We start from the raw sequence: 22,759 nt of genomic DNA, 5'->3' as shown, positions 1-22,759 counted from the left end.
TGATTTCCCACTGAGTAATGTGATACAGGGCAAGAGAGGGTATACATAATAGACTGTGAAGTTTTCAGGGCATTTATTTACAATAAAAACAGCAAGAACAAAACATTCATTTCATTGTCAATCCTGCTGGCTAATAACTATTTGATTCTCTAGCTATACTTACACCATCAGTTTGTGACATAAGGCAACTGAAATGATCAGCAGGATGTACTGTGAGCGTTTCCCTTTTACAGAACAGTCTGAATAGCTTTGAAAATAATTGTATTCTATAAAACTCTCTCAAAATAATATTGAAAACCAAGGGTGCGGGAAATAAAACAACAGTAAAATTGTTAACTTGGCAGTAATTTCAAGGTGTTGGTCAATCCAATGCTGAGTCAATGGTCTATACATTATACACTATGTACTCCAACTAAATATCTATTTACAAAATCAGTAGTTGTATTCGGAGTTGTTTTCTTACTTTCAAAGCAAATAAATATTCACTGTTTTATTATAATTGCATTGCAAATTTACTGCACTGAAAGACCCCTGAAAATTGACAGAGATTTACAGATGACAACATTAGAATTCACGTCAAAGCAACACATACAATATAAGCATATGACAAATGAGCTGAATGGAGTCACCATAGAGGTACAGTATAACATGTGGGCTGTAAATGCCAGTTTAACATGATCCAAATCAATAAATAAAAAAAAAAAAAACATTTTAAAGAGAAAAAATATCTGAGAACTTAATGTTGAGACTGGTGTTTGCACCAACATTCAAGACGGACAAAGCGGTTAAATCACTCAGTGATGGATATATCAATATGTTAGCAGACTATACAGACAGTGCTGAGGTACAACTGAATTATGCCACCATTTTTCAAAATAAAATAGTGTCCTTAAAATGATTCTAAATATATTAATTTTACATTTAACCTAATACTGCTGTCCCACACTTGGCTGTAGAACACATGAGTGAAAGAAGTGAGGTAAAATAAATCTGAAGAACGAGGAAATAGTTTATTTAAGGCCATTTCAGTTTATTTACGATACATTGCTATCTTTACTGTGACCTGTGGTGTTAAGTTTAAGAGCTAATCTTGTGGAAATATGGGAAGCAGATGGAAGAGTACAGTTGTTTTGCTGCAGCTATACTGTCCTCATATCAGGATTTCACCAAGAAAATCTTCACAGTAAACAGCATCCAGCAGAGCAACTTGGTATCACATTGAATGTTTTGTTAGAAAATACTCATCTTTGATGCTAAATATTTGGTATTATGTATACATTAAAGATCTTTGTTAAGCCAATGCCTTGGTTGATTTGGTGAAATCATCCAGGAACTTGTTCTCAATGTTGCAGCAACAATCCTTCTCACAGTCTCAACAGAGAGCATGATAGCACTGTCTTTACCTTGCTTCACCCTGTATAGCCAGCACACCAAGGCTTCAACAAGACAAACTGAATTATAGTGATACCTCTTACAAATAAAACAATTACATTGTTCTGATAAAATGTGAAAACAAAGGTCAGGTAGAAAAACATAAAACTAGGCAACAGATGTGTGAAGAGGCAAAGAAAAAAGTGAAAGGAAACAACACTGTGCAAAAGCTGGCCCCTCTCTGTGCGTCATCCTCTCCAGTGTCCCTCAGGTTTCTGGATATGCTGCACTCCTGCCTCACTGAGCAGCAGACTGGCCAGGCTCCATCTGCTTTCTCGTTCCTTTTTCAGTCTTCCACCATCTTCCTTCTCGTCACTGGTCACGGCGAATGTCTGCAATTCTCTCGTCTCCCAGAAGGATTGTGACTTATGGGAATGCTTTTGGAAAAAGAGAGATGTTTGGTCAAAACTCAGAGTTGGTACAAATACAAGAAAGCACTGAATTAAAATAATAAGTCAGAAGATATTTCATGACTACACATTTGAAACAGTTATATGTCTTTGTTCTGACCTTTCGTCGTGATGATAACAAGAAATAGGACTAAAAGTTACACAGAAGTAGATTAATAATGAATCTTTACTAGCAGCATTTGGTTTAGCTTGATTTTATCTGTTTACTGTCTTTCTGGTGGACCAAGACCACGAGAGGGTAGAGAGGAGAGTCTCACCTGAAGATGGAGATCCAGGATACAACCAGGTATGTGGAGCTAACAGTTCTGCTCATAGAGACACACAAAGACGGAGCAAACCAAACATCAGCAACAACACACAAAAAGCAACGCAGTGCTACAGGGCAGTAAAGCAGAGCATAAGTACAGAAACTACTATGTGTGGATTGGTCGGTGTTTGGATTATATATCATGTCACTGCCTGGGGTATTTGTACATTAGGAGAAAATAAACATGTAGAGGGGTAATGGATATTCCCAGGTAGAAGATTTCAGTTTAGAGCAGGTTTGGTTTGACTCACTGATGAGGACTGATGATCATTCGATCGTTCCAGTTTGATACGAATGTCTGTCGCCTTCCCTCGATCAGGCTTGCCCGGCCCTGGAGGACGGATCAGCAGTGTTTCAAACCAGTCATATTCTGTATGTTCGTCATAACCAGACTTAGAAAGCACTTAGGGTTAACCGTAAATATTAAGAGATGGAAGAGATTGGAATGCACTGTGTGTGGAAATATTAGGTAGAAAAAATTTAGAATTTGCTGTTCGCATTTAAAAATGGATTTTTAATTGTTTTACACATTACAGAGTAAAGGATATTCTAAAAATATAGTCGTAATGCTACATGTTTTGCACTTATGCTAATTTATATTTCACTTATAGAAAATGAAAAGAGGATTCACTAAGATTAGTGGTGTGGTAATTTGAACTGCACATCACTGTGTGTGCAATTTCCAAATAAGAAACCAAGCCTAGTCATTTATGCAATGGCCTGTTCACTTCCTAATTACAATCATAAATCTAGAATCAGCTGAGTTCTTTCATCATGTTTGGTACAACAGGAATAACAATACAAATTAATTAATCTTTCTTCTTTCTCTTGTTTTTCCATCGAGTCACAAAAAATGTCCATCTCTGTACAACCTTCTCTTTCTGATTAACTCTTGTTAATCTAACTGCCTTCTCTGCAAGCCTCCAGGTCATGTCACTGAGCCCCCAAACGAAACAATAAACAAGTGAGTAAACATGTCTTTATGTATGATCCATTAAGTGCTAACTAATGTCATAACTGACAATGACTTCATCATGTCTTAATGGTAAGCGACTGGAATTCATGACACATTAGTCTGTGCAATGCATGCATTATGTATGTCTTATTTAACAATATGTTTTCATGCCGGATCTGGTTCTCCAAGTTCTCCACCGCACTCACCTGGGGAGCTTCCACGACTCGTGTTACTGGTGCTGCTGATGCTGTCTTCCAGCCAGGTGCTGTAGGTGAGGGAGTCTCGCTTGTGTGGCGTCCCAGCAGACGACAGACTCTCCTAGAGAGAGTACACAGATGATCATATTACCCCTCTTAACCCCGGCCAGTTTATGGGCATTATTTTGCTCCTGTCACATTTTATCTCACTAAAGTCTCATTTTTCACAAACAGCATAACCACAGCTAAAAATAGAGAGAACACAAAAACTTCTTCTGTGCAATATGACACGGTAATAATGTCATTTGATATCAAAACAAAACAAGGTCGAACTTCTTTGATAATTTATTTTGCAAATCGTAAAAAACCTGGAAACAACATCTACTGCATTTGTCCAAGTGCCCACAGGTTTTACCAATACTGGAATAAATGGCGATTTTACAGATCATAGACACTTTATTATATATATATTTTTTGTTTCCTATATGATCTGTATAAACAACACCTGTAGCTCAGCCCAGTTCAGCTGAATAGCCCCTAATTTTCTGTCAGGTGACTGTTTATCACAGCCAAGTGAGTGATGGTGTCTTTTTTGATGGTGAATTTTTAAAAGTTTTTTATAGAATTAAACCAAATTATCTATTTTAGCTTAACAACTTAAATTAGAAATGTAGAATAAAGTGTTTTAATGTAATATGATTTTAAACTCAGATTTAGTTTATTTTCCGTATGGAACTATACATCATGCATGATATATTCACAGACTTGCAGATTTACAGTTTTGTGCTCTGATAAATGCTATAATTTTAGCGTTTAAAAACAATAACATGGCTTTTAAACCTGCCAGTGGGTCTTGGGGTTCGTAGGGTTCAACTAAAAGACACCTGTAAAAGTATGTGATAACTTAAATACACTTGTCTTGCTTTCCCAAATGCAGTACACTTATAACCACTCACCATGCCAGTGTCATAGTCCTCTGTGGCCTCTGTCTCATTCTCCTCCACCACACTGGCAAAGCTGCTGGCGTTGGAGGAGGAGCGGGAGAGGTCGTGACCCTCAGGGATGGATGGAGCCCTGCCAACGAGATAAGAACTACACCTTGGGTTAACCACTCTTCAGGGCAGCCAAGCCAGATTTTATCTTATGTGTAGGACACAGTGACACAACATGTTGCTGCAAGGGAAGATTTCCCAGCAGTTACACACACACACACACACACAGGTGCAGCGACACATGGTGTATCTAGTTCCATGTGATACTGTTGTCACTTGTCTATGGTACACACCTGTTCTTGGTGGTTGTGAGCACCTCCGGAGAGCTCTGATTGGATGAGTTGTCAGATTTGGGGTCTTGAGAGACGTGGCCACTGTCAGGGGTCTTCTGAGTATTCGGAGAGTTATCTCTACTACTACATTAGACATAAAATATGTAAAATAGTATCAAAAAACAGAAAAAAGCAAAAGGGCTTACTGATGTAAAGCAGGTAGAACATTATTGGTATATGGGTACATGCAAATATTTACAGGAGTTTTCCCTCACCTCTTCTCCTGGACTTCTTGAATGTTTTCAATACCAATGGCACTGCTTCGCCTGGAGCTGAAAGGCCCAGACTTTTTCCTGGTTGGGCTTTTCCCAGGGATTATCAAAGACTGCCAGGGAGAGTGAAAGAACAGTCAGCCAGAGTCAAGATATCTCTAATACCTTGCATATCTCAGAGTAAAACAAGTTTATATCAAGAACAGTTCAATGTATTTATTTTTTACTAAGTGCAGGTAATGGTTATTTTACTCATTCAGTCATTTAATTGTTCATTTTTAATGCATTCATTTGTATAATGCTATTCAAAAATGCATCACCCTGAATTACCAGGTTGAAGAGCAAGACTGCTCCCTTCAAGTTGCTACTATGATGAAAAAAAAAAAAGTTAAAATATGCACTTAGCAGCTTAATGACAAGCCCTGGTGGCAGTCTCTCAGCTAGAGCACAGCACACTAAGGCGGGAGATGAAAGATGGGTTTAAAGGCTCCAGAGCCTAACGCTAAATATGCTTTCTCAGCTCCTGCTTTGTTCATTCAATCTCCCCTTTAAAGCTCTTAAAATAAGAACTTGAAAAAAGCTTTTTATTCAACATGGCTTCAAAGAACAGGAAGAAGATTCTTTTTTTTAAAAAATCATTTCTCTCTAAGGTGGTTTTTAAATCATTATTATTCATAATTTTTAAGCAAATAGAGAATTAAGCATACTCTACATTATGAAAAATATAGCGTAGTCATAAAAGACTACAGAAGGTGAACAAATACTGCAGTAAAACAGATAGAAAGTAAGAAGAAAAAAAAGGATTCTGCAATGTTAGTGTGTGGGGAGCCAAGTGTGGCAATTTTAAATGTGACTTTTATCATCTAAATGCTATATTCACATCAGACAGCTGCTTATCTCTTAACACTGAACAGTTTCTATGTGGCACTGTATGTACAATTCTAAAGGTGACCTTTGCCAAAGCAGTTAATTGATTGGAAAATGTGGAGAAGAATATCTTTAAGTGTTTTTGTTTTACCACAGATTCAAGTAATGCTCTTTGTATGATACATCCTGTCTGTAGCACACAGTGTATCCTACACTGAATGCACATAGGGGAGCTGAAATGTTTAGCAAAATGTATTTGGTCATGATGCAGTGGAGCCATGCAGGCAAAAAAAAAAAGAAAAAAAAAGAAACCAACAAGGGAAGCAAGTAGTGAGAAAGTAGTTAGAATTAGACATGAACCTCTTCTACTGTTCCTATCCCTATGGCACTGCCTCGGCGTCCATATTTACTGGGACTTTTGCCTGGGACAAGCAATGACTGAACCACACAGGAGGGGAAGAGACGGAGAGAGAGAAAGACAGACAGATAGAGAGACACAGACAGAAAAAGACAGAGACAGCGAGAGTGGCGATGACAAAGGAGAGACGGGCGGGGAGGGAGGGGAAGAGAAAACATGAGATACATACAAATATATGAGATTCCATGCAGTAAGTCATGTTGTTCAAACAAAACACAAAATGTGTTAACTGGAGAATACAAGTAAAGACATTTTGGCTCCATGGGGGCAACACAGGCAGCTGAATGGGAGAGAGAAATGATAAACCGGTTATGCGAGTCGTACGCCTGTGAGAAAGACGATGAGATTAAAATAGCAGAGGAGGACATACAGCGTGTTGTACATCAGGTTTCACATCAAGGCAGGGTTATGGGCAGAAGCAAGCTTCAGACAAACTCAATAAAGCATGTTGGTTAATAATTATGGCTAGTTAGTTGTGAAGGCAATCAGACATGTGATCCAGAAATAAAATAGTTTTGCACTGAGGGCGTCTATTTCCAGTGTATACAAGACCTGTGCAGAGAAATTCAACTTCATCATGATTTTTACTTCAGACAATTCACAGAATTCTGTATAAAATATAACTCCCCACAATGTTTTAAAAATATACCGTATACATTGGGTCATTCCTTCTCTAATCATCAAATTTCTAGAAGAATGTCTGATCTGAGTTTCCATATCATTTTTATAGCACAAAATATGGTGATTTGTAGAATTTTAAACTTGTGTATCAACCCCCTTTCAACACTTTTAAAAAAAATTGAGGCTGTTTGAACAACAACATCTCAGGAGATATTAAAGATAAAAGACTGACATTTCCACTGTTGTTTCTCATCATTCCGTGAACTTGGAATCTGCAATGTTGGACAAGTAGATCAAATAGTCTTTTATGGGTGAGTTAAAATGTGAATAAAATGAAGGCATCATAAAAAAGACCCACCTTTGAGTTCAAATTAACAAAAAAAAATGATAGTGCAGGTCGACTAGTGCTATTTTTAAACTTTATGTAGTTGCATGTCACAATATCAAAAAACAAGGCATATGGAATACTTTTGAATATGAAATATTTGGTCACAAAAAATAGGTTGCTTTCATAACTGATGAAGGCAAGAAAAGAAAATTGTAGGACAAAAACAAAAAATATTGCAAGATACACCATAAACCAGAGTTCTGGAGTTTCAAAATGGTTCTACTCCAAACACAATAACAATAGTAACAAGTATGCTTCCTCCAAATATAGCCTCAAATTTCAATGTGGGAAAAAATGTGCTGAAAGTGGGGAATTGTTTTTTGGGGTTTTTTTGTATATTGTTCTTACAGGAAGTACTTGATAGATGAATCTAAAATTTTACAAATACCGTTTTAAATATCTATATTTTCAAACAAATCAGAGATGGTTGAACAGAGGCCCTTGATGATTAGAGATGAAATAATCCTGTTACAGAAAGGCAACCATATGCATAGTTAGAGTGAAGACTTTGTAAATACAAATTAGGTGAAAGCAACAAATTTGAAAAACAGAAAACAAATTTGAAAAACAGTTCTTGCCAAAGAATCAATTATATAAACTAAAAAAAATGCCAAAAAAAGATGGCATATTAAGGTTACAACGTCTTCACCTGATGACATAAATATTCCATCATATCTCATCCAGGATTATTACTCAATCAAACAATCAACATCCACAAGCTTTAGCTAGCATGCACACGTACACACATATACACGCATTCACACAAAGAGAACGTCTTTGAATTCAAGTGAGCACGTATGAACAATGCAGATGCATTTGTGTGAACACAGTTTTTTAAAAAAGCATTAGAAGCAGCTTTAACCCAGGACATTCACCTTGTGTCCTACGCATACTCACTTCTATGAGTGTCCAGTCACCTTGTGGTGGCAGACAATGTGCAAGCACTGCACGTGAGAGTCAAGGTTAAGACCTGGACTAAATGCTGCCTTCGACAGAGCGTGCAGCCCCTCAGTGTGAGAAGTGAGTGCAGGAGGTAAGTGAGGGAGAAGGGGGGCATCAATTCTAGTAGAGCTGCTGGGGGTGGCAGAAGTAGCGATGCTCGTCTCACCTAATACCAGGAGGAGTGGGACTGTACTTACTATCCCTGGGAATTTGGGGCTGTCTGCGGGGTTGTGGTTAAAGGTGCTGCTCAGGCTAGTGGAGACTGTGTGCGGCTTCTTGAAAGTAAGACCCATGGCATCCATAGACTGGCTCCTGCTGCGGACCACTCGCTACAGAGAGAGACGAGGAGGAGGAGATACATTCAGATGGCGCTGAGCCTTGTGACCCCTCTGTATCGCTGTGCGCCATTCAGGCCGAGAGGAGCCTCGGGGCTTTTCCCTGAACACTGACCACTACAGGCAGAGAGCACTGGCCTGATGCTAATCCTGACAGACAAGGAAGCGACAGAGAACACTGCTTAAGCTTTAGTGCCCAGAGGGGGGTTCAGATGAGTCATTATGTGTAGGTAGGTGGTAAGAGAAGAGAGGGGAAGTAGAAGGGCCAAGTGGCTCACAGATGCCTGACCACAGTGAGTTTAAACACAGCCAGAAGAAGTTTAAAGCCCATTGCGCCTCTTTGCAGGCAAAGGAGGAAGGCAGAGACGTCTGATGGTGAAAGAAATCTATCCATTCCTTCTGACATTATGACAAACGAAGATGACAGAACTGAAGCGTGTGGAGAGCACTGCATCACAAAACAGCTAGGAAGCATGAGGAAGAAAAACTGTGACGTAAAGAGTGGTGTGTTGCAGCAGGACAGAGCAGCAGAGCTCCTCTTCATTCAGATTAATACAGATTGAGGGAGACTGATAAAGCTCTTAGAGCACAGCTTGCATAGAGGCAAGATTAATCCTGAAATACTGCCAGTGAGAAGCCACCCTTTTTCATTCAGATAAAAAAAAAATAAAAAATCTGACAGCAGGTGAAAAAAATGGTAAATGCCGCTTTTGCACTGTTTGCAGCAACACTGATCTTTACAGTGTCATAATAACAAATCTATATTGTATTATACCGGTTTGAACAGTTTGACATTTTGGGAAATACACTTATTTGCTTTCTTGCTGAGAGTTAGATGAGAAAATCAATATTACTTTCAAATCTGCTATATATAGTTACAAGCAGCAGCAAGCCATCTTACCTTAGCATAAAGAACAGAAACAATGGGCTGTGCAAAAGTGACAAAAGCGCTGAAGCTTGGGAATTAGCACAGCACATCTCATTTGTTTAATCCATACAAAAGCTGAAAAGTAGAAATGACTTCCTTTACAGGGAGCAAAACGGATTCTTGTGTCTGAAAAAACTGCCTGACTCTGTGCCAGGTTTTCTGCTTTCCCTTTTTTCCATTCATTATATTAAGTTAAACCGCTGGACTTAAAGTAAAATTGCATCAATGACAGCATTCCATTTGCAGCATTAGCATAAGTAAAACACAGACTTGCATTTTGTAACAAATAAGACTTTGCAAAGGGAAAAAGAAACTTTAACTTTTCAAGACCTTTCCAGGAAGCGAAGCTGCCAGTTTGGAGCCCCAGCCTCTGCTCCTGCCTCTCCAGTTACCTTGAAAGACTCAAAGAAGCCCCCTCCTCCTGCACTCCCGTTTTCCAGTTTGTCGTCCTCTCCTCCAACTCCCATTATGGCCTGGCTGTTCACATGGAGCTCCTCGTAAAGGGTCTCTAACAAGGCCGACCTTGTTCGTTCCTTACACACAGACAGAGAAGTAAAAGAAACAAAGGGAAGCAAGTTATACTTTTTATGGATCTTTTCAGAAATGCAAAAATTACTGAAATGTAATGTAATGAAACGCTTTTGAACAACTCACCTCCAATTTGGCAAATTTCTCAGCTTTGTAGCAGGCGTACTCTGCATTGATTAGCTTAGTAAAAAGGAATTCATGGAATTCAGGGCCCTGAAAAGAGTGGAGCAGAGAGACAAGGCATCCTGTTGAAAACTACAAGTTGGCCAAGGTGGGGGAAAGTCACTGAGAAGAGGATGCAATAATTCAAGTGTAAAAGCTCTTCTTTATCGTACTTTTTTAAAGAAAGCAGGGTTTGGGAGCGCTGGGCCAAAGAAAGGTACATCATCCCGTGCAGTCACTGACACCTAGGAAGTAAGATGGAGATTAAGTACAGTCACAGGAAAAGATGTAAAAGAGGGGAAAGGGGAAATACATTACCTTATAGAGAACATTGTCAGAACAGGGGTTGACCACTTGGACCACAACGTAAGCGTGGAGGAAGTTGGAGGCGATCATGTCTGGTACAAATGGAGTATTTTCTTCTTGGAATACAATGGCTACGATGTCATTTCCTATGTGCCTTTTTCTCTGCAACTGCAACACAATAGCCACACAGAAGAAAGAAGGTACATTTATACTGTTAATATTGATGCCAAATGTAGAATTAAATGCATAAATGTTATTTGGTTTCAGTGAGCCAAACTTATCATCTTATTTAATGCATCCTGGAAACAAATTAAAAATATATAAAGGGGGCAGTAAAAGAAAAATATGTAGTTATGCAGTATTTTGTGATCAATACAAAAGATAAACTGAAAACTGATTTTCATTCTAGACCAATACCTTTGTTTTGTGAAGAATGAACACTATAGAAATAACACATGATTCTAAAATAAGGGCTCACTCTTCAGTCTTTCCTCCTCTCCCAGTCTCCCAGCTGTGAGTATGTGACTCACCACCAGGGAGCGCAGCTTCCCCTGATGGCAGCTTGAATAAGCACTGTTTGGTCAAAGTAGCCCATATGTAACACCCACTACTGCTGGAAAGAGTGAACATATAGACATTGTCTCATCTGTGTTTGTGCAAAACATGATCACAAATGGCGTGTGAGCCTGTGCCAATTATTCAGTGTTTGTGTGAATACGTGAGCCAGAAGAGGAGTAGGATTTGGCTGTGTGAGTGATGCAGTGCTGCGTCTCAGCTTTAAATCACTGCGAGGGAGGAGTGCTGCTCGCATGTGCAGACACTAAGACATAAATTTGAAGTGATACATGTTTACTACTAGTGTGTGTTTTTTTTTTTTTTGCATTAATGTGCTGCAGTTTTGTTTTGTTTTGGGTATTTTTTAACACAACAGCGATGTTTGTGGAAAATATGAATCTGTGATATGCAGAGGGAACCTGTTTGACTGCTTGCTATCAATCGTGAAAGGTGTGTTAGTGTGGTATAAAAATTACAGTACCTGCTGGGTGTCCCCTTCTGTGTAAGGCAGCTTTGTGGACACATGGAACATGACCTCTTTGTTGCGGTAGTTGCAGTAGACAGATTCTGTGCCAGTCTGCCCATGAGTCACGTCCAACCCTCCGCGGAAACTGCAAGCACACAGAACCATGTCTAACAGGATATTCTCCACCATCACTGCAGTAGCATGACCATCATTCCTGTAGCTTGCCTGGTATGATGCAAATTGCAGTTGGCATCATGTTGTGTATTGCTGAATATATTTAGTGCCTTCACACCACTGTTGGGTCCTTACCCTTTAAAGTTGTGCAGTTCAATTCTCTCTCCTAGAAACTCCAGGAATTCTACAAAGGCAGGACTCTCTTCACTGTTGCCAAACAGCTCTTCCTCTGAAGTCTGTAACCAGCAAAAAAAAATAAAAACCCAAAAAACAAATATTAAAGCTTGGAGGAGAAAACTATTTCAGCAGGTACGGATACAAAATGTTCAGTATGTTTTGCATGTCTACTACAGAGTGTAGGTCAATAAGAACACACCTAATGTCGGCATTACAAATAAAGAATGTTTAAGGACATGTTTGAGAGGAAATGTGAGCACCATTCTATGTAAGGTATTGTTTCACTGCATGCAGACCATTAGGGTCTATAACTGGAAGCAAGTGGAAAGTGTGTGTCTGCTGTGTGTCCTGCTCTCTTGTTCAAATACGCTGCATTTGCATTGGATTCGACAGAGGTGGCTTCGATCAATTACAGAAGTAGGTGTAACAGAACATTTAGAGAAAGGCTTTAGGACAGCTTGTGATTATGATAAGCTGTGATGGACAGCTGATTATCTATTGTCACCTACTGGAGTGTTGAAGTGAACACAAAAGCCTGCTGCAAAACACAAACATGGAAACAAGAGGACTCTTCCGCTGCTCACTGAGTGTTCATAATTTGTTTTGTTCATGCAATATACCTACTTAACCATAACGTCTTCCTCCACTTGGCACCTCTCACGATTATAATATGTGTTAGAGGATGAGCAGAGGGGCTTCACTGTCTTCAAGAGATGGCCTCTTGGATTATTTACTGTATATTTAACAACGTATTTGCATCTCTGTAGGTTTCGTGAGATCAACAGTGCAGATCTCTATGCAGCGACGTCTCCATTTATAGGTACGAGTGCCCTTGGAAGAGCATTCAATAGCTCTTTGCCCCTCCCCTCACATAGTAAACAAGTGGGCCGTGTTGCCTCAGAAAATGAGAAGGCTGGAGTGGACTCCACAATGACTGGCCTCAAGTGAAAGGCATAATTAAGACTGGGAAGGACTGAGCATAATTAGCTTCCATGAGGAAATCTGAAATTACAACGTACACACTCGCTTAATGTAAATGATACATTACTGCAGCACCGTTACTCACCTGTCCAAACTTTTGATAGATGACCCCGAACTTGAAATTGTTGCTTATCACGTGCTCATCAAAGGTGACAATTAGTCTTGAAGCCTGTAAAAATTAGAGAAAAAAGGAGAAACATTAGGAGATATGTTCACAGATGTTGAGTTTGTGATAGAAAAATAAAAAAAACTTCTGCAGTTTCTGTCGCTGTCTATTCTGCTGCTATTAATAGATGTGGGAAAAGATCTTCTAAAAAAAATAGTCAGGTGCCAATTTGAACACTTTTCATACTGGCTGTTGAGAAATTTCTCGCGAATGTGCTTGTAGTCTAAGTAATGAGTGATAAACTCCACAGCGCTGTTCAAATATATATTGAAAAATCAAGTTGAAGCTAATATTCATTTAGTTTCCTTTGGGCTACACTACGTGCTGTTTATTTTAACTGGAAAGGATGCATACAGCAGCTGGAACTATACAAACTAGAACTTACTTTTGGGTAAAGGACAGGAAAAAAGCGGTCCACATTGACCTCTTCGCAGACAAGCTTGGATTGGATAGAAGAGTGGGGGAGAAAAAAGGTCAGAATGTGCTCAGACAGAGTGATAGCAGGTCAATCTCTGCATAACAAAAACCATCTCTCCTCACCTTGGCCATTTGGACCACATTGGGAAACTCTGTGAGACACGATATGGGGATCACATCATGGTAGGTTTTCAGCTTTGTCCTGGTGAAGTCATAAAACAATTACAGTGGCCATATAACATGATGCAGCATTTCTCAGAACCTGTCATATGGCAAAGAGATGATCCGGTATGGACTATCATCAAACTTCCCCACCCTCGCCTCTCTTTGCCTTCTCTCTCTCTCCCTCCCTCCCCTTCTCCTTCCCTCCATCCCCACCCACTCGCTGGCCTAAATAGTCCATCTGTTACTCTGCTGTGGAAATGACAGTGCTGTTGAAACTCTCTCTAGCTTTATGACTCTTACGATAACGCCCGGGGAGGATGTGTTCATCCGGTCAATACTGGGCATTTCAGGAACACACAAGCACACACACACACACACGCACACACACAAAAGATTATTCTGCATCTATGCCTTGTTGGTCATGAAAGAGATGAAATGTTTTTTAAGCCGACTCATCCATTACTTCAGATGCTGATGTGCACCACACAGACTATTTTCCCTGCAAATGAAGCCTCATTGCACTCAATCATGTGTGCATAATGAGCGTTACCTGAGCATTAGACGGAGATGTTCCTGGTCACCAATCACATCGTATTTTAGGGAGAACACCAGATGTCCTAGGGCACTGTCCACTGAATAGTAATTAAAGTGTTCCTGGGGGAACAGTGCAAGGAGACCGCCATTAGTATCAGTCATAAACCGACACATGTGAATGTGCACCGGTCAATACCTTTCTAATCAGTGGACATTTTCTCCTGCTCTTCTACCACGTGCAAACCAAATTTGTCCATATAATGTTTGTGTAAGAACAGGTGGCAAAGTCTAATGCATCTTCATTAGCAACAGCGAATGCAGAGCCAAACCGTGAGGATGGTTGCTGTTAGCGGTTTACTATGTTGGGATTAGCTTATTTCTTATTCATTTCATTACTAAAATGAGCAAGAAGTCAATGTGATTGCTAAATATTCTATGAGAGTAATGAGAGTCATTTGAGGAGGAAGGAAGCTGTTGTAATGAGAGCATTCATGTAATATCACTCTGGAAGAAAACAAATCTCTTGAAAAAAATTAAGACTTGACATGATTAGAAAGCAAGCACAATTAGTTTCCTTCATTATAGTGAACTGCAAGGTTTTAAAACTAAAAATGAAAGTGAGGAAAACTGTGAACTAAGGTCAAAAAGTCAAATTAAAAGCAGGGATAAAATAAAAATGTTAATGTTAATTTCAGTTTTTCCCAACGTTACAGACATTGTTGGCGGGAGGGAACAATTACAGAAATTAAAACAACTATTACAGACATTTGTTTTGAATGCAGAATGTTGTTTGATACAATTCCAAATTCATGTAAATTCATGTAAAGAAGATATACTTAAATTTTTAAAGGATAACTGTGGTGATTTCATCATCAACAAATCACATAAAAAGACCAAAACCAACAATAAAACTGATTCTTATAACAAATATTGTCTACTCTAAGCCCTATTTAGTTCATTTAGCTAAATATAGGCACTACAGTTCATTTAGAAATAGCTACAAACAGCGATCACACTCTGGAGGATTGTTTCTGCAAAGTAGCAGTGTTGAAAAAAAGTGTGAAAGAGACAACTGCTATTTGTTTTTTTTTATAACTAACATGCTCATATCTTTTGTAATGAAGAAACATGCCCCCCATGCTATATTCATTTTTGGTTTTGTTCTTTTTAAGTGAACTGCTGACTTAAAGAAAATTTAAAGATAAAGTTTTCTTTGCTAAATTATGATTTCATGAATCATGCTCATGCATAAACTGTTCAGAAATGAAATAATGGGGAAACTAAACCCATGCAAGACATTCGATCTAGGTTACAAGGGATTTTACACATATGAAACAGGATGGTGAAAATAGTTTAGTTATGAAACCTGACTGAATCAGTTGAATTGATTATTATTTCTTAGAGAATATATTTGGATTTTTGTCATCAACCCTCACAAATCACTTAGCACTGTCCCACCTACATTGTCTATTTTAATCTTAATAGTTGTGTTTTTATAATATAAAACATTTTTGAGCTTGCTCACATTATCACAGACATTGTCTTTGCAGTTCATGGTTTCTGTTTGAGGATAACAATACAAAATAATGTAGCGAGTGACATTATGAATGAGTGAATGATGAAATGAAACTGAACAAAAGTTGATTTCTATCTGTTGTGCAAGAAGTGTCTAACCTTTCCCAGGAAGTGTTTCCGGAAGAGTGTAGCCGTTGTGTTACATTCCAGCTTGGTGCGGGTGGTCGGAGACAGAGGCTGGAGCTGCTCTGTGTCCACTGTATCACTCAGCTCGTGGTTGGTCCCCTCGATCCAGTAGCCTCCAAACTGTGGCAGGAGGATGAGAGGGAAAGGGCATTTTCTCCCCAACACCTGTTTCAAAATGTAAAACAGCAAGCATCAATGCACTGAACTGTGTAAATGTCAAAGTAATTTCAACGCAGAAAATGAAGCACTAATGAGGAAATGTGCAACTACAAGACATCGCCTTACCTCGTGGACACTTGGGTACGGAATGTAGTCCTCCTCCGTCTGGAAAAAAAAAACAAAAAACAGAGAAAAACGGAATTTTTCTCATCAAAGAATAAAAATAACCACAATGTCCAACTCCATAATCCCAAAGGAGGCTGTTTCAGAGTAATTGCATAACTGTTATGCAATGAAAGTCTGTTTTGCAGTGACATAGGAATCAATGCACCTCTTGATCAAAGCCGTTATTTGGCACGACGACGGTTTGAAATGCTGCTTCACATTGTCGTCACATCCTGTTAAATTCATTGTCACCGTTCCAGTCTGCAGAGAGTAGCATCAGAATCCGAACTACCTATCGCAAGTGGGCATTTCAGTTCATTATGAAAAACACTGCTGCTGAAGTAATCTCCCTGTCTGTCAGAGTGAGATAAGGTGGAGCAGCCGTGGACAATGGCCACATGGCGTGAATAAATACTGTATCCCGACGTGAAGAATTGTACCTTGAGCGGTGGTGGAAAGGTGCATCTCTGCTCATCCATCCTGTTGCCCTATTAGAGGGGAGGGTGAGATGAGAAAACCAGAGAGAGAGAAGGGTCACATTTAGTCATCAACACTAGCATTAAAAAAATAAAAACTAAAAAAAAAAGCCCACACAAAATTCAACCAAAAACAAAAAAATCTACATAAAGCCGTGTGATAATCATAATCTAAACAACAAAACAAACTGGGAGAAAATGATCAAACTCATTATGTAACAACACAGTTTTCCCAAAAGATGTGCAGCAGGCAAGAAAGCAAAGTCAAAAAGGAGCAGATGGGAAAACAGAAACAGATACATTACATACAGAGACAGAGGATACTGAAAAACAATTACAGATGCTGAATAGCGGGCACTGGGGAGTGAGAAAAGTCTATTAAAGACGGTGCAGAAGTGTGCGAATAAGACCCCAGAGATTATAAAGATGCAAAGCTAAGTATCACTCCTACACTGAATCACCCATTGCACCTGAAATGTATATGCATGTGTGCATGAAAGAGAGTGAGGAGGATCGATGCAGAGAAAGAGATGCAGTGACACTAAGTCAGGGCAAGGTGACGGCGCCTGCCATCAGGGAAGACGATACATCTTATCAATACGTTGTCTGACTGTGGAAAAGACACAGTTTTGCATCACACACCATGCTGAAGAAGAATATTCCTCTTTAAAACATTCAGCCATGCCAAAATACACTGCAAGACAGGAATAAGTTTGGGGGCCACTAGAGGCTGTTACGACTGCAACTGATTTAATATTTTTGGAAACGTGTCCTCCATCACTAATGTACAAATTGCACACACTCGTGCATAAAAACGTTCTAAGTTTTGATAAGCTCTATCATAAAACTCTTAGCACATTATGTGTGGGATTGTATGATGAAATAAAACCTCCCTTCCAAAGCCTTCAAAAACCATGTGAGAGCTTTTGAGGTGAGATAATAAGCTTACAGTGCTGTCAGCCAGTGTTTCAACCAGAATGTTAACAGAGACACTGAGAAAAACATACTGCTCTGACAACTCTCCTCTGAAACCACCACACTCAACATCCTTCTCATGCACTGAAAGATAATGCGTATTGTAGCAGAGGAGAGAGCCAAAGTGCTGCAGAATTAGGAAGAGACACACTGACTGGTTAGTTTGCTTAGTGAGTGCAGCTTAGTGAGCCGAGGCATAAATACAGAGATCAGTGCATCATCTTACCTGCATCTTTTCAATCATTTCAAATAAATCTGTGGTCTGGAGAGAGGAGAGTGAGATGAAATGTTTTGAGTTCATTTATTGAGTGTGAAGGTTCATTTCTACAGGAGTTAGTGAAGGTTTAACACTTTTTTTTTTCAAGATTCAACGACTTGTTTGGTGCAGCATCACTCTCCATCCAGTGACAAGAAAACACATCTCTGTGGCATTATGTTTGCTTTCCTGTTGCCTGGTTGCTGCACTTTGTTTTAAAAAACAATGATTATAAGTGCAACATTATCCTACTTGTCAGTTATCATATCAGGTTTACTTATGATCACATTATCTTATTACAGGGATTGAACATTACATAGACAATACAGCATATACTATATATTAAATGATTATATGGGTAGTGGATGAAAAAAATCCTTTTATGCACTGAGAGTCATTAAACAAAATTAATATAGTGTGTTTTCTACATAGTGATGTTCCTGATGTTATACCCCAGAGAAGTTTAACTCCCCATTATGAACAAACATTAATCCAAACTGACTCATAAGAGATTTCAGAGGAGCAGTGCTGCATACTGTCAGCACCTATCACAGACACAGAGACTACGAAAACACTCTGTTAGTAGGGGGTCTCTAAGCCCCAAAAAGAAATGTGAGAATGTGACATTTTCTGTAATGGACTTCTTTATAAAAATCAAGCTGCTAAAACAACAGTAAGAACACCTTTTAAACAGTTAAAAAATAAAAACATTAGGAATAATTGCTTAATACATTTATGTGAATGTTTTCCTTCAGTAAAACTACGACAGCAAAGTGCAGTATTGTTGATGTTATAAAGCTGGTAAAGCCCACAATTTCTGTCACTGCCAAACTCCAGTCTCATATTTATTTTAATTAACAGTTTACCTTAATGCAGAACATGATCTGGCCTCTCCCTTGTGGTTTGTCACACTATTACACAGTCATGTGGAACCACCTGGCTTTTCCATAGAAAGCACCCACCCAATTCTTTAGAACAGCCACAGCTGTTGGGATATTGTCCTGAAAAACTTTCACATGCAAAACTTGCATGCATCAGTTCAGCAAAATGACTCTGAACGCTGCAAAAAATGCTGAACAACAACAGTCCGTGGACATATCGGTTTGGAGTAGTTAAGAAAGGGCTGAAAGGTTCAGCTTGCAATGCCTGACATAGTCAAATACTTTGTGTACAGAGCAATCGAGTCTTAGCTTTCAGTGTGAGTAAAGTCCTCCACCATGTGCAAACAATAGTCTGCCACAAACCCTAAAGGTAAACAACACTGGCTTTAACCAGAGATTAGAATAAGAGAGCTGTAGTATTGAGCTACATATTATCTTTGGACTTTAACAAAAACTGCACTAGCCATCAAAGTGTGTGTCTACATAAATCTTATTTAACATTATCTGTTCCTGATAGAAGCACTAGAAATGTTAGAATGCAAAGACACATATTTCTTTAAGTCATCTGTTTAATCAACAACCTATATGAACTCTCAGGTTTCACATTTGCAGCACTAATATCAATTTTGAAAGGCAATTGTCCAAAAATTTACTTAAAATGCGGCCACATTTCCTCTCTAGTTTGTCATCTAGTCATTTTTCTACCCTGCATGTTCCTAAAATAAATGTACTTACATAGAGGGGTTTCCTCCAGTGTGTCTTTGTCACCATCTGAGCATGGTTGTAGTTGTCAAGATTTTTTGCCATTTTAAACGCTCCTTAAACCAGAGTCCTGCAGCATCAAAGATGTTGCAACTTCACTGACTTCTACAGGTTTGGATTAAACTCTTCAGAACTGCTGTGCCAAATGGTAGAAAGATGATTGCGTCCTACTGTGACAGGTGATGTAAAGCTGCATCCCAGCTAAATGCAACCATGGCTGACAAGGTGTCGGATCAGACAAAGTTGGAGAGAAGATCCACAGGCTCTCCCAGTGTGAGCACAGACAAGATTTTCAGCAAGTGTATGTCTCAGGTTGCATGCAAAATAGCTGTTATTGCTCAAAGTTGAGAGCTGTGATCCTCTAACTTAAGGTAGAGGTGTCCTGCCTTCTGCTGATCCTTCTTTGTCACTTTATCTTTCTCTCTGTAGCATTGCACGAAGAAGTCCAAAGCACAGATCACCCACCTCTGTCTTCCTCACTAACTTTATCTTGCCTTAAGCTCACAGGTAGCCAGAGGTGGAGTTTTACTATCTCATAGAACAACTGCTACAACAATGTTTACAAAGGACCTATAAACTGTTACTGTTACACTAGAATGCCCAAACATAAAATGAATGCAAATGACATTCAAAAATTAGAAGATCATCAGCTGAGAACAAAAATGATGTGGGAGCTCAGGAGGCAAAGGAGGGAAACGAATGATTAAAAGGGACATGCAAACTGCAGCAGGGAACAAACAACAACCGTGAACAAGACATCTAATTTTTGCAGAAACATATTCATAAACAGAGTGAAGGAGGATTGAGGATCCCGAGGGAGCCAGGCCTGCACATGGTGCAGGTGTCAGAACTGTGACCTTCCATTGTGAGAGCTAATAAGATCATCATTACGACAAGAGGCAAATTAAATGCGCAAGACCTCCTCACTCCTTGAGACTTGTTCACTGCAACTCTGTGCTTGTTCATATTAAAACTTTTGATCAGCTCCATGAGTGCATCACGCATCATGCTGGGGCTTATTTTGTTGTTTTTCTTTGATGCACAGTATGTCTGGTTCTTACTTCTGGAATTTTCATTCCAGTTATTTTAGGGTTGCTTTAAATCATCCTGACATCTCAAATTCAACAAGGTCTGTTGGAAACCAGCCTGATTGGTGTAAAAAAGGCTGTATCGTAACGTCACTGTTCTCATTAGAAACCCCACCCAAAATTACTGAGGCAAAACTGTCTATGAGCTGTGGACAAACTTAACGGATCAGGCTAATTTAAGCTGTTACTGTAAGTGTGCTACTAAACCTGTTTGGTAAGGAACTGGGTTACTAGCAACTTAGAACTGCCTTGTCTTGTATTTATTTAACAAGCTTGTGATAGGAAACAGCACATAAAACTCTCAAAGTGATGATGGTTTTGCACATTTGTGTTCCATCTCTTAAAAAGATGCTAGATGAATATTATAATATAACTGTTTATCAGGGTAGTTTGAATTAGGCAGTGACCATAAGACCTGGTTGGGTTAATTGCAGCTTGACCTGGTTTTCACAGGGCTCCGATTAAAGTGATACGCTCCTCTGAGTCTTGCCCTACTAAGCCATTATTGTACTACAGTACACCACATTACCATGCTGTCCGTCAATATCCTCTCCCACTAGTTCATTTTCCTCGATTGGAAATCAAATGTAATTGTTAGAGTGTAGGACAGTATTTCTAAATCAATTGTAAAGCAACATTTTCATGCTTGTTCTCCTGCAGGGTGTGCAAAAAACACTGTAAGGCACATTTGGAATGCCATTATCAGCATCTTTAGTAGCTGTATTTGCTTTGCATGTCGTGCAAATCTGTAGACAAACAGAAGTTTCCAAAATCCTCTCCTCATGTCTGAGTAATTGTACAAGCAAGTCTGAGGTAGCTACAGATGGTGTGTGCTGCACAGATCAGGAGTGACTGTTTAAACAACCCAATCTCTAAATTCTTTAATTCCTAATCCCTTTCTCTTTCCACTCCCTCTGCTCTCCTCAGATCAAGTCAGATTGTGAGAAGTGAAAGCCCATTCCAAAGTATGAAACCAATCCGACATGAGCGAGACTGTACCCACTTTTAATCATCACACAGCTCAGATGTCTTCAGTTTCTGTGTTCCTCAAATATCCTGGCAGATTTTTCACATCAATCACAGCAATTTTGACAGCAAAATGGATTCGCTAAGAACTGTGGCAGTCAAAACAGATTTATTGGAATGGTTTCCTCTTCAGTCATTTACATGTTTTGCCCTTTAAATTCTGCATCAACAATAACAGCCATTTCCTCTTTCATCATACAGTTTCCTCTGAAAGAAAGAACAATAGATCAAGCATGGTTGTTTCTTAAATGGTAAAAATCTTCAAAAGTATTTGAAAACTGTTTTAGTGCGCTGGAGACAAATTGAATAAGACTTTCTTTGAGTGAATCTTTTAAAAAATATATAATAGGAAATGTGCTGCAAGCTAAAAAACACCCTTTGGAAGAGCAAAAGTCTGCACATTTGATCTTAGCCTTATAAAAAAGCCTGCAAAAATAGCTTATTACTATTAACTAAGACTAAAGCACAATTGTCTCATTGCTTAGAAAAGCACAAAAACTGTTGGATTGCTGGAAATCCCATACAAAGTAATAATATATCAGTGGCTTTACCCATCATAGTAGGATGACGAAGGTTGTCTTTTGATTTAAAAATGACAACTGGTTAGACGTGCTGTGATTTGGTTGCTGTGATGCTATCAGACTTGTTAGGTTTGGACTGAGAAGTTATTTGCATCAGCCTGACAATTTCCTGCTAAAAATAGATTTCTATTAATTGAATCAGTCAAACATAATCCTTCAAGACACCAAGCTCTGTGAGCTCTAATTACACAAGATACACGAACGAAGACAAGAACAAAAATCAAAGTAACACTCTGAGCAGAGAGACTGGATCTAATACATCACGAGAGATAAAACACAGACAGTGGGTAAGTGCATCCAGACAGAAGCAGGTGTAGAGACAAGATGAGCAGAGACACCTAGCAAAGATCACAGAATGGAGGGTCACCCAGAGGTCTATCAGATAAGGTCAGGGGTCAAACTCAGCTCACCCTACTTCTCCTCCTACCTTGTGGATTGGTGAGCTGGTGTATGGGAGCGTGGGCTGGAACAGCTGGGGCTCTAGTGTCGCAGATATCCGGGGGTCACTCCCATCTTGTTTCCTAAAACCAGACAGATGCACAAGAACATTCAGTCAGAAAAGGTCACTGGGTTGGGAGGCTGGACAAGAAGACAACAAATGGTAATGCCTGAAGAAAGGTATTTGTCTCTTAGCAAGGAAATGCATTTGTATGGACCGATGTCATGTCACTGCAGTCATCTAAAGCCACCTTTATGAATGAACCTGATGATCCCATGTGTTGC

The 22,759-nt window shown here is 39.2% G+C and overlaps 1 protein-coding gene across 1 annotated transcript in view; it reads right to left on the bottom strand.

Annotated features, from left to right (window-relative positions):
* Positions 1-58: 58 nt before the first annotated feature.
* The window catches only part of LOC103354867 (rap1 GTPase-activating protein 1-like), a 48,022-nt gene continuing 25,321 nt past the window's right edge, over positions 59-22,759 (bottom strand). Inside the window, exons 3-26 of the mRNA XM_008278440.1 lie at positions 22,464-22,557; positions 17,669-17,704; positions 16,432-16,479; positions 15,953-15,991; positions 15,641-15,832; positions 13,983-14,086; positions 13,391-13,469; positions 13,236-13,289; positions 12,770-12,853; positions 11,662-11,762; positions 11,368-11,497; positions 10,344-10,499; positions 10,199-10,270; positions 9,990-10,076; positions 9,728-9,868; positions 8,270-8,401; positions 6,064-6,141; positions 4,840-4,949; positions 4,586-4,708; positions 4,257-4,392; positions 3,310-3,421; positions 2,400-2,479; positions 2,099-2,146; positions 59-1,808 (exon numbers count right to left, since the gene is read on the bottom strand). Of these exons, the coding sequence (XP_008276662.1) occupies positions 2,138-2,146; positions 2,400-2,479; positions 3,310-3,421; positions 4,257-4,392; positions 4,586-4,708; positions 4,840-4,949; positions 6,064-6,141; positions 8,270-8,401; positions 9,728-9,868; positions 9,990-10,076; positions 10,199-10,270; positions 10,344-10,499; positions 11,368-11,497; positions 11,662-11,762; positions 12,770-12,853; positions 13,236-13,289; positions 13,391-13,469; positions 13,983-14,086; positions 15,641-15,832; positions 15,953-15,991; positions 16,432-16,479; positions 17,669-17,704; positions 22,464-22,557 (2,197 nt within the window). The 3' untranslated portion in view covers positions 59-1,808; positions 2,099-2,137. The remainder of the gene's footprint in view (positions 1,809-2,098; positions 2,147-2,399; positions 2,480-3,309; positions 3,422-4,256; positions 4,393-4,585; positions 4,709-4,839; positions 4,950-6,063; positions 6,142-8,269; positions 8,402-9,727; positions 9,869-9,989; positions 10,077-10,198; positions 10,271-10,343; positions 10,500-11,367; positions 11,498-11,661; positions 11,763-12,769; positions 12,854-13,235; positions 13,290-13,390; positions 13,470-13,982; positions 14,087-15,640; positions 15,833-15,952; positions 15,992-16,431; positions 16,480-17,668; positions 17,705-22,463; positions 22,558-22,759) is intronic.

This window comes from Stegastes partitus, unplaced genomic scaffold, assembly GCF_000690725.1.
Source record: "Stegastes partitus isolate 25-593 unplaced genomic scaffold, Stegastes_partitus-1.0.2 Scaffold4, whole genome shotgun sequence".
Classification (NCBI taxonomy): domain Eukaryota; kingdom Metazoa; phylum Chordata; class Actinopteri; family Pomacentridae; genus Stegastes; species Stegastes partitus.
Note: the sequence above shows the minus strand (reverse complement) of the source record. Positions and strands in the feature narration are given on the sequence as shown.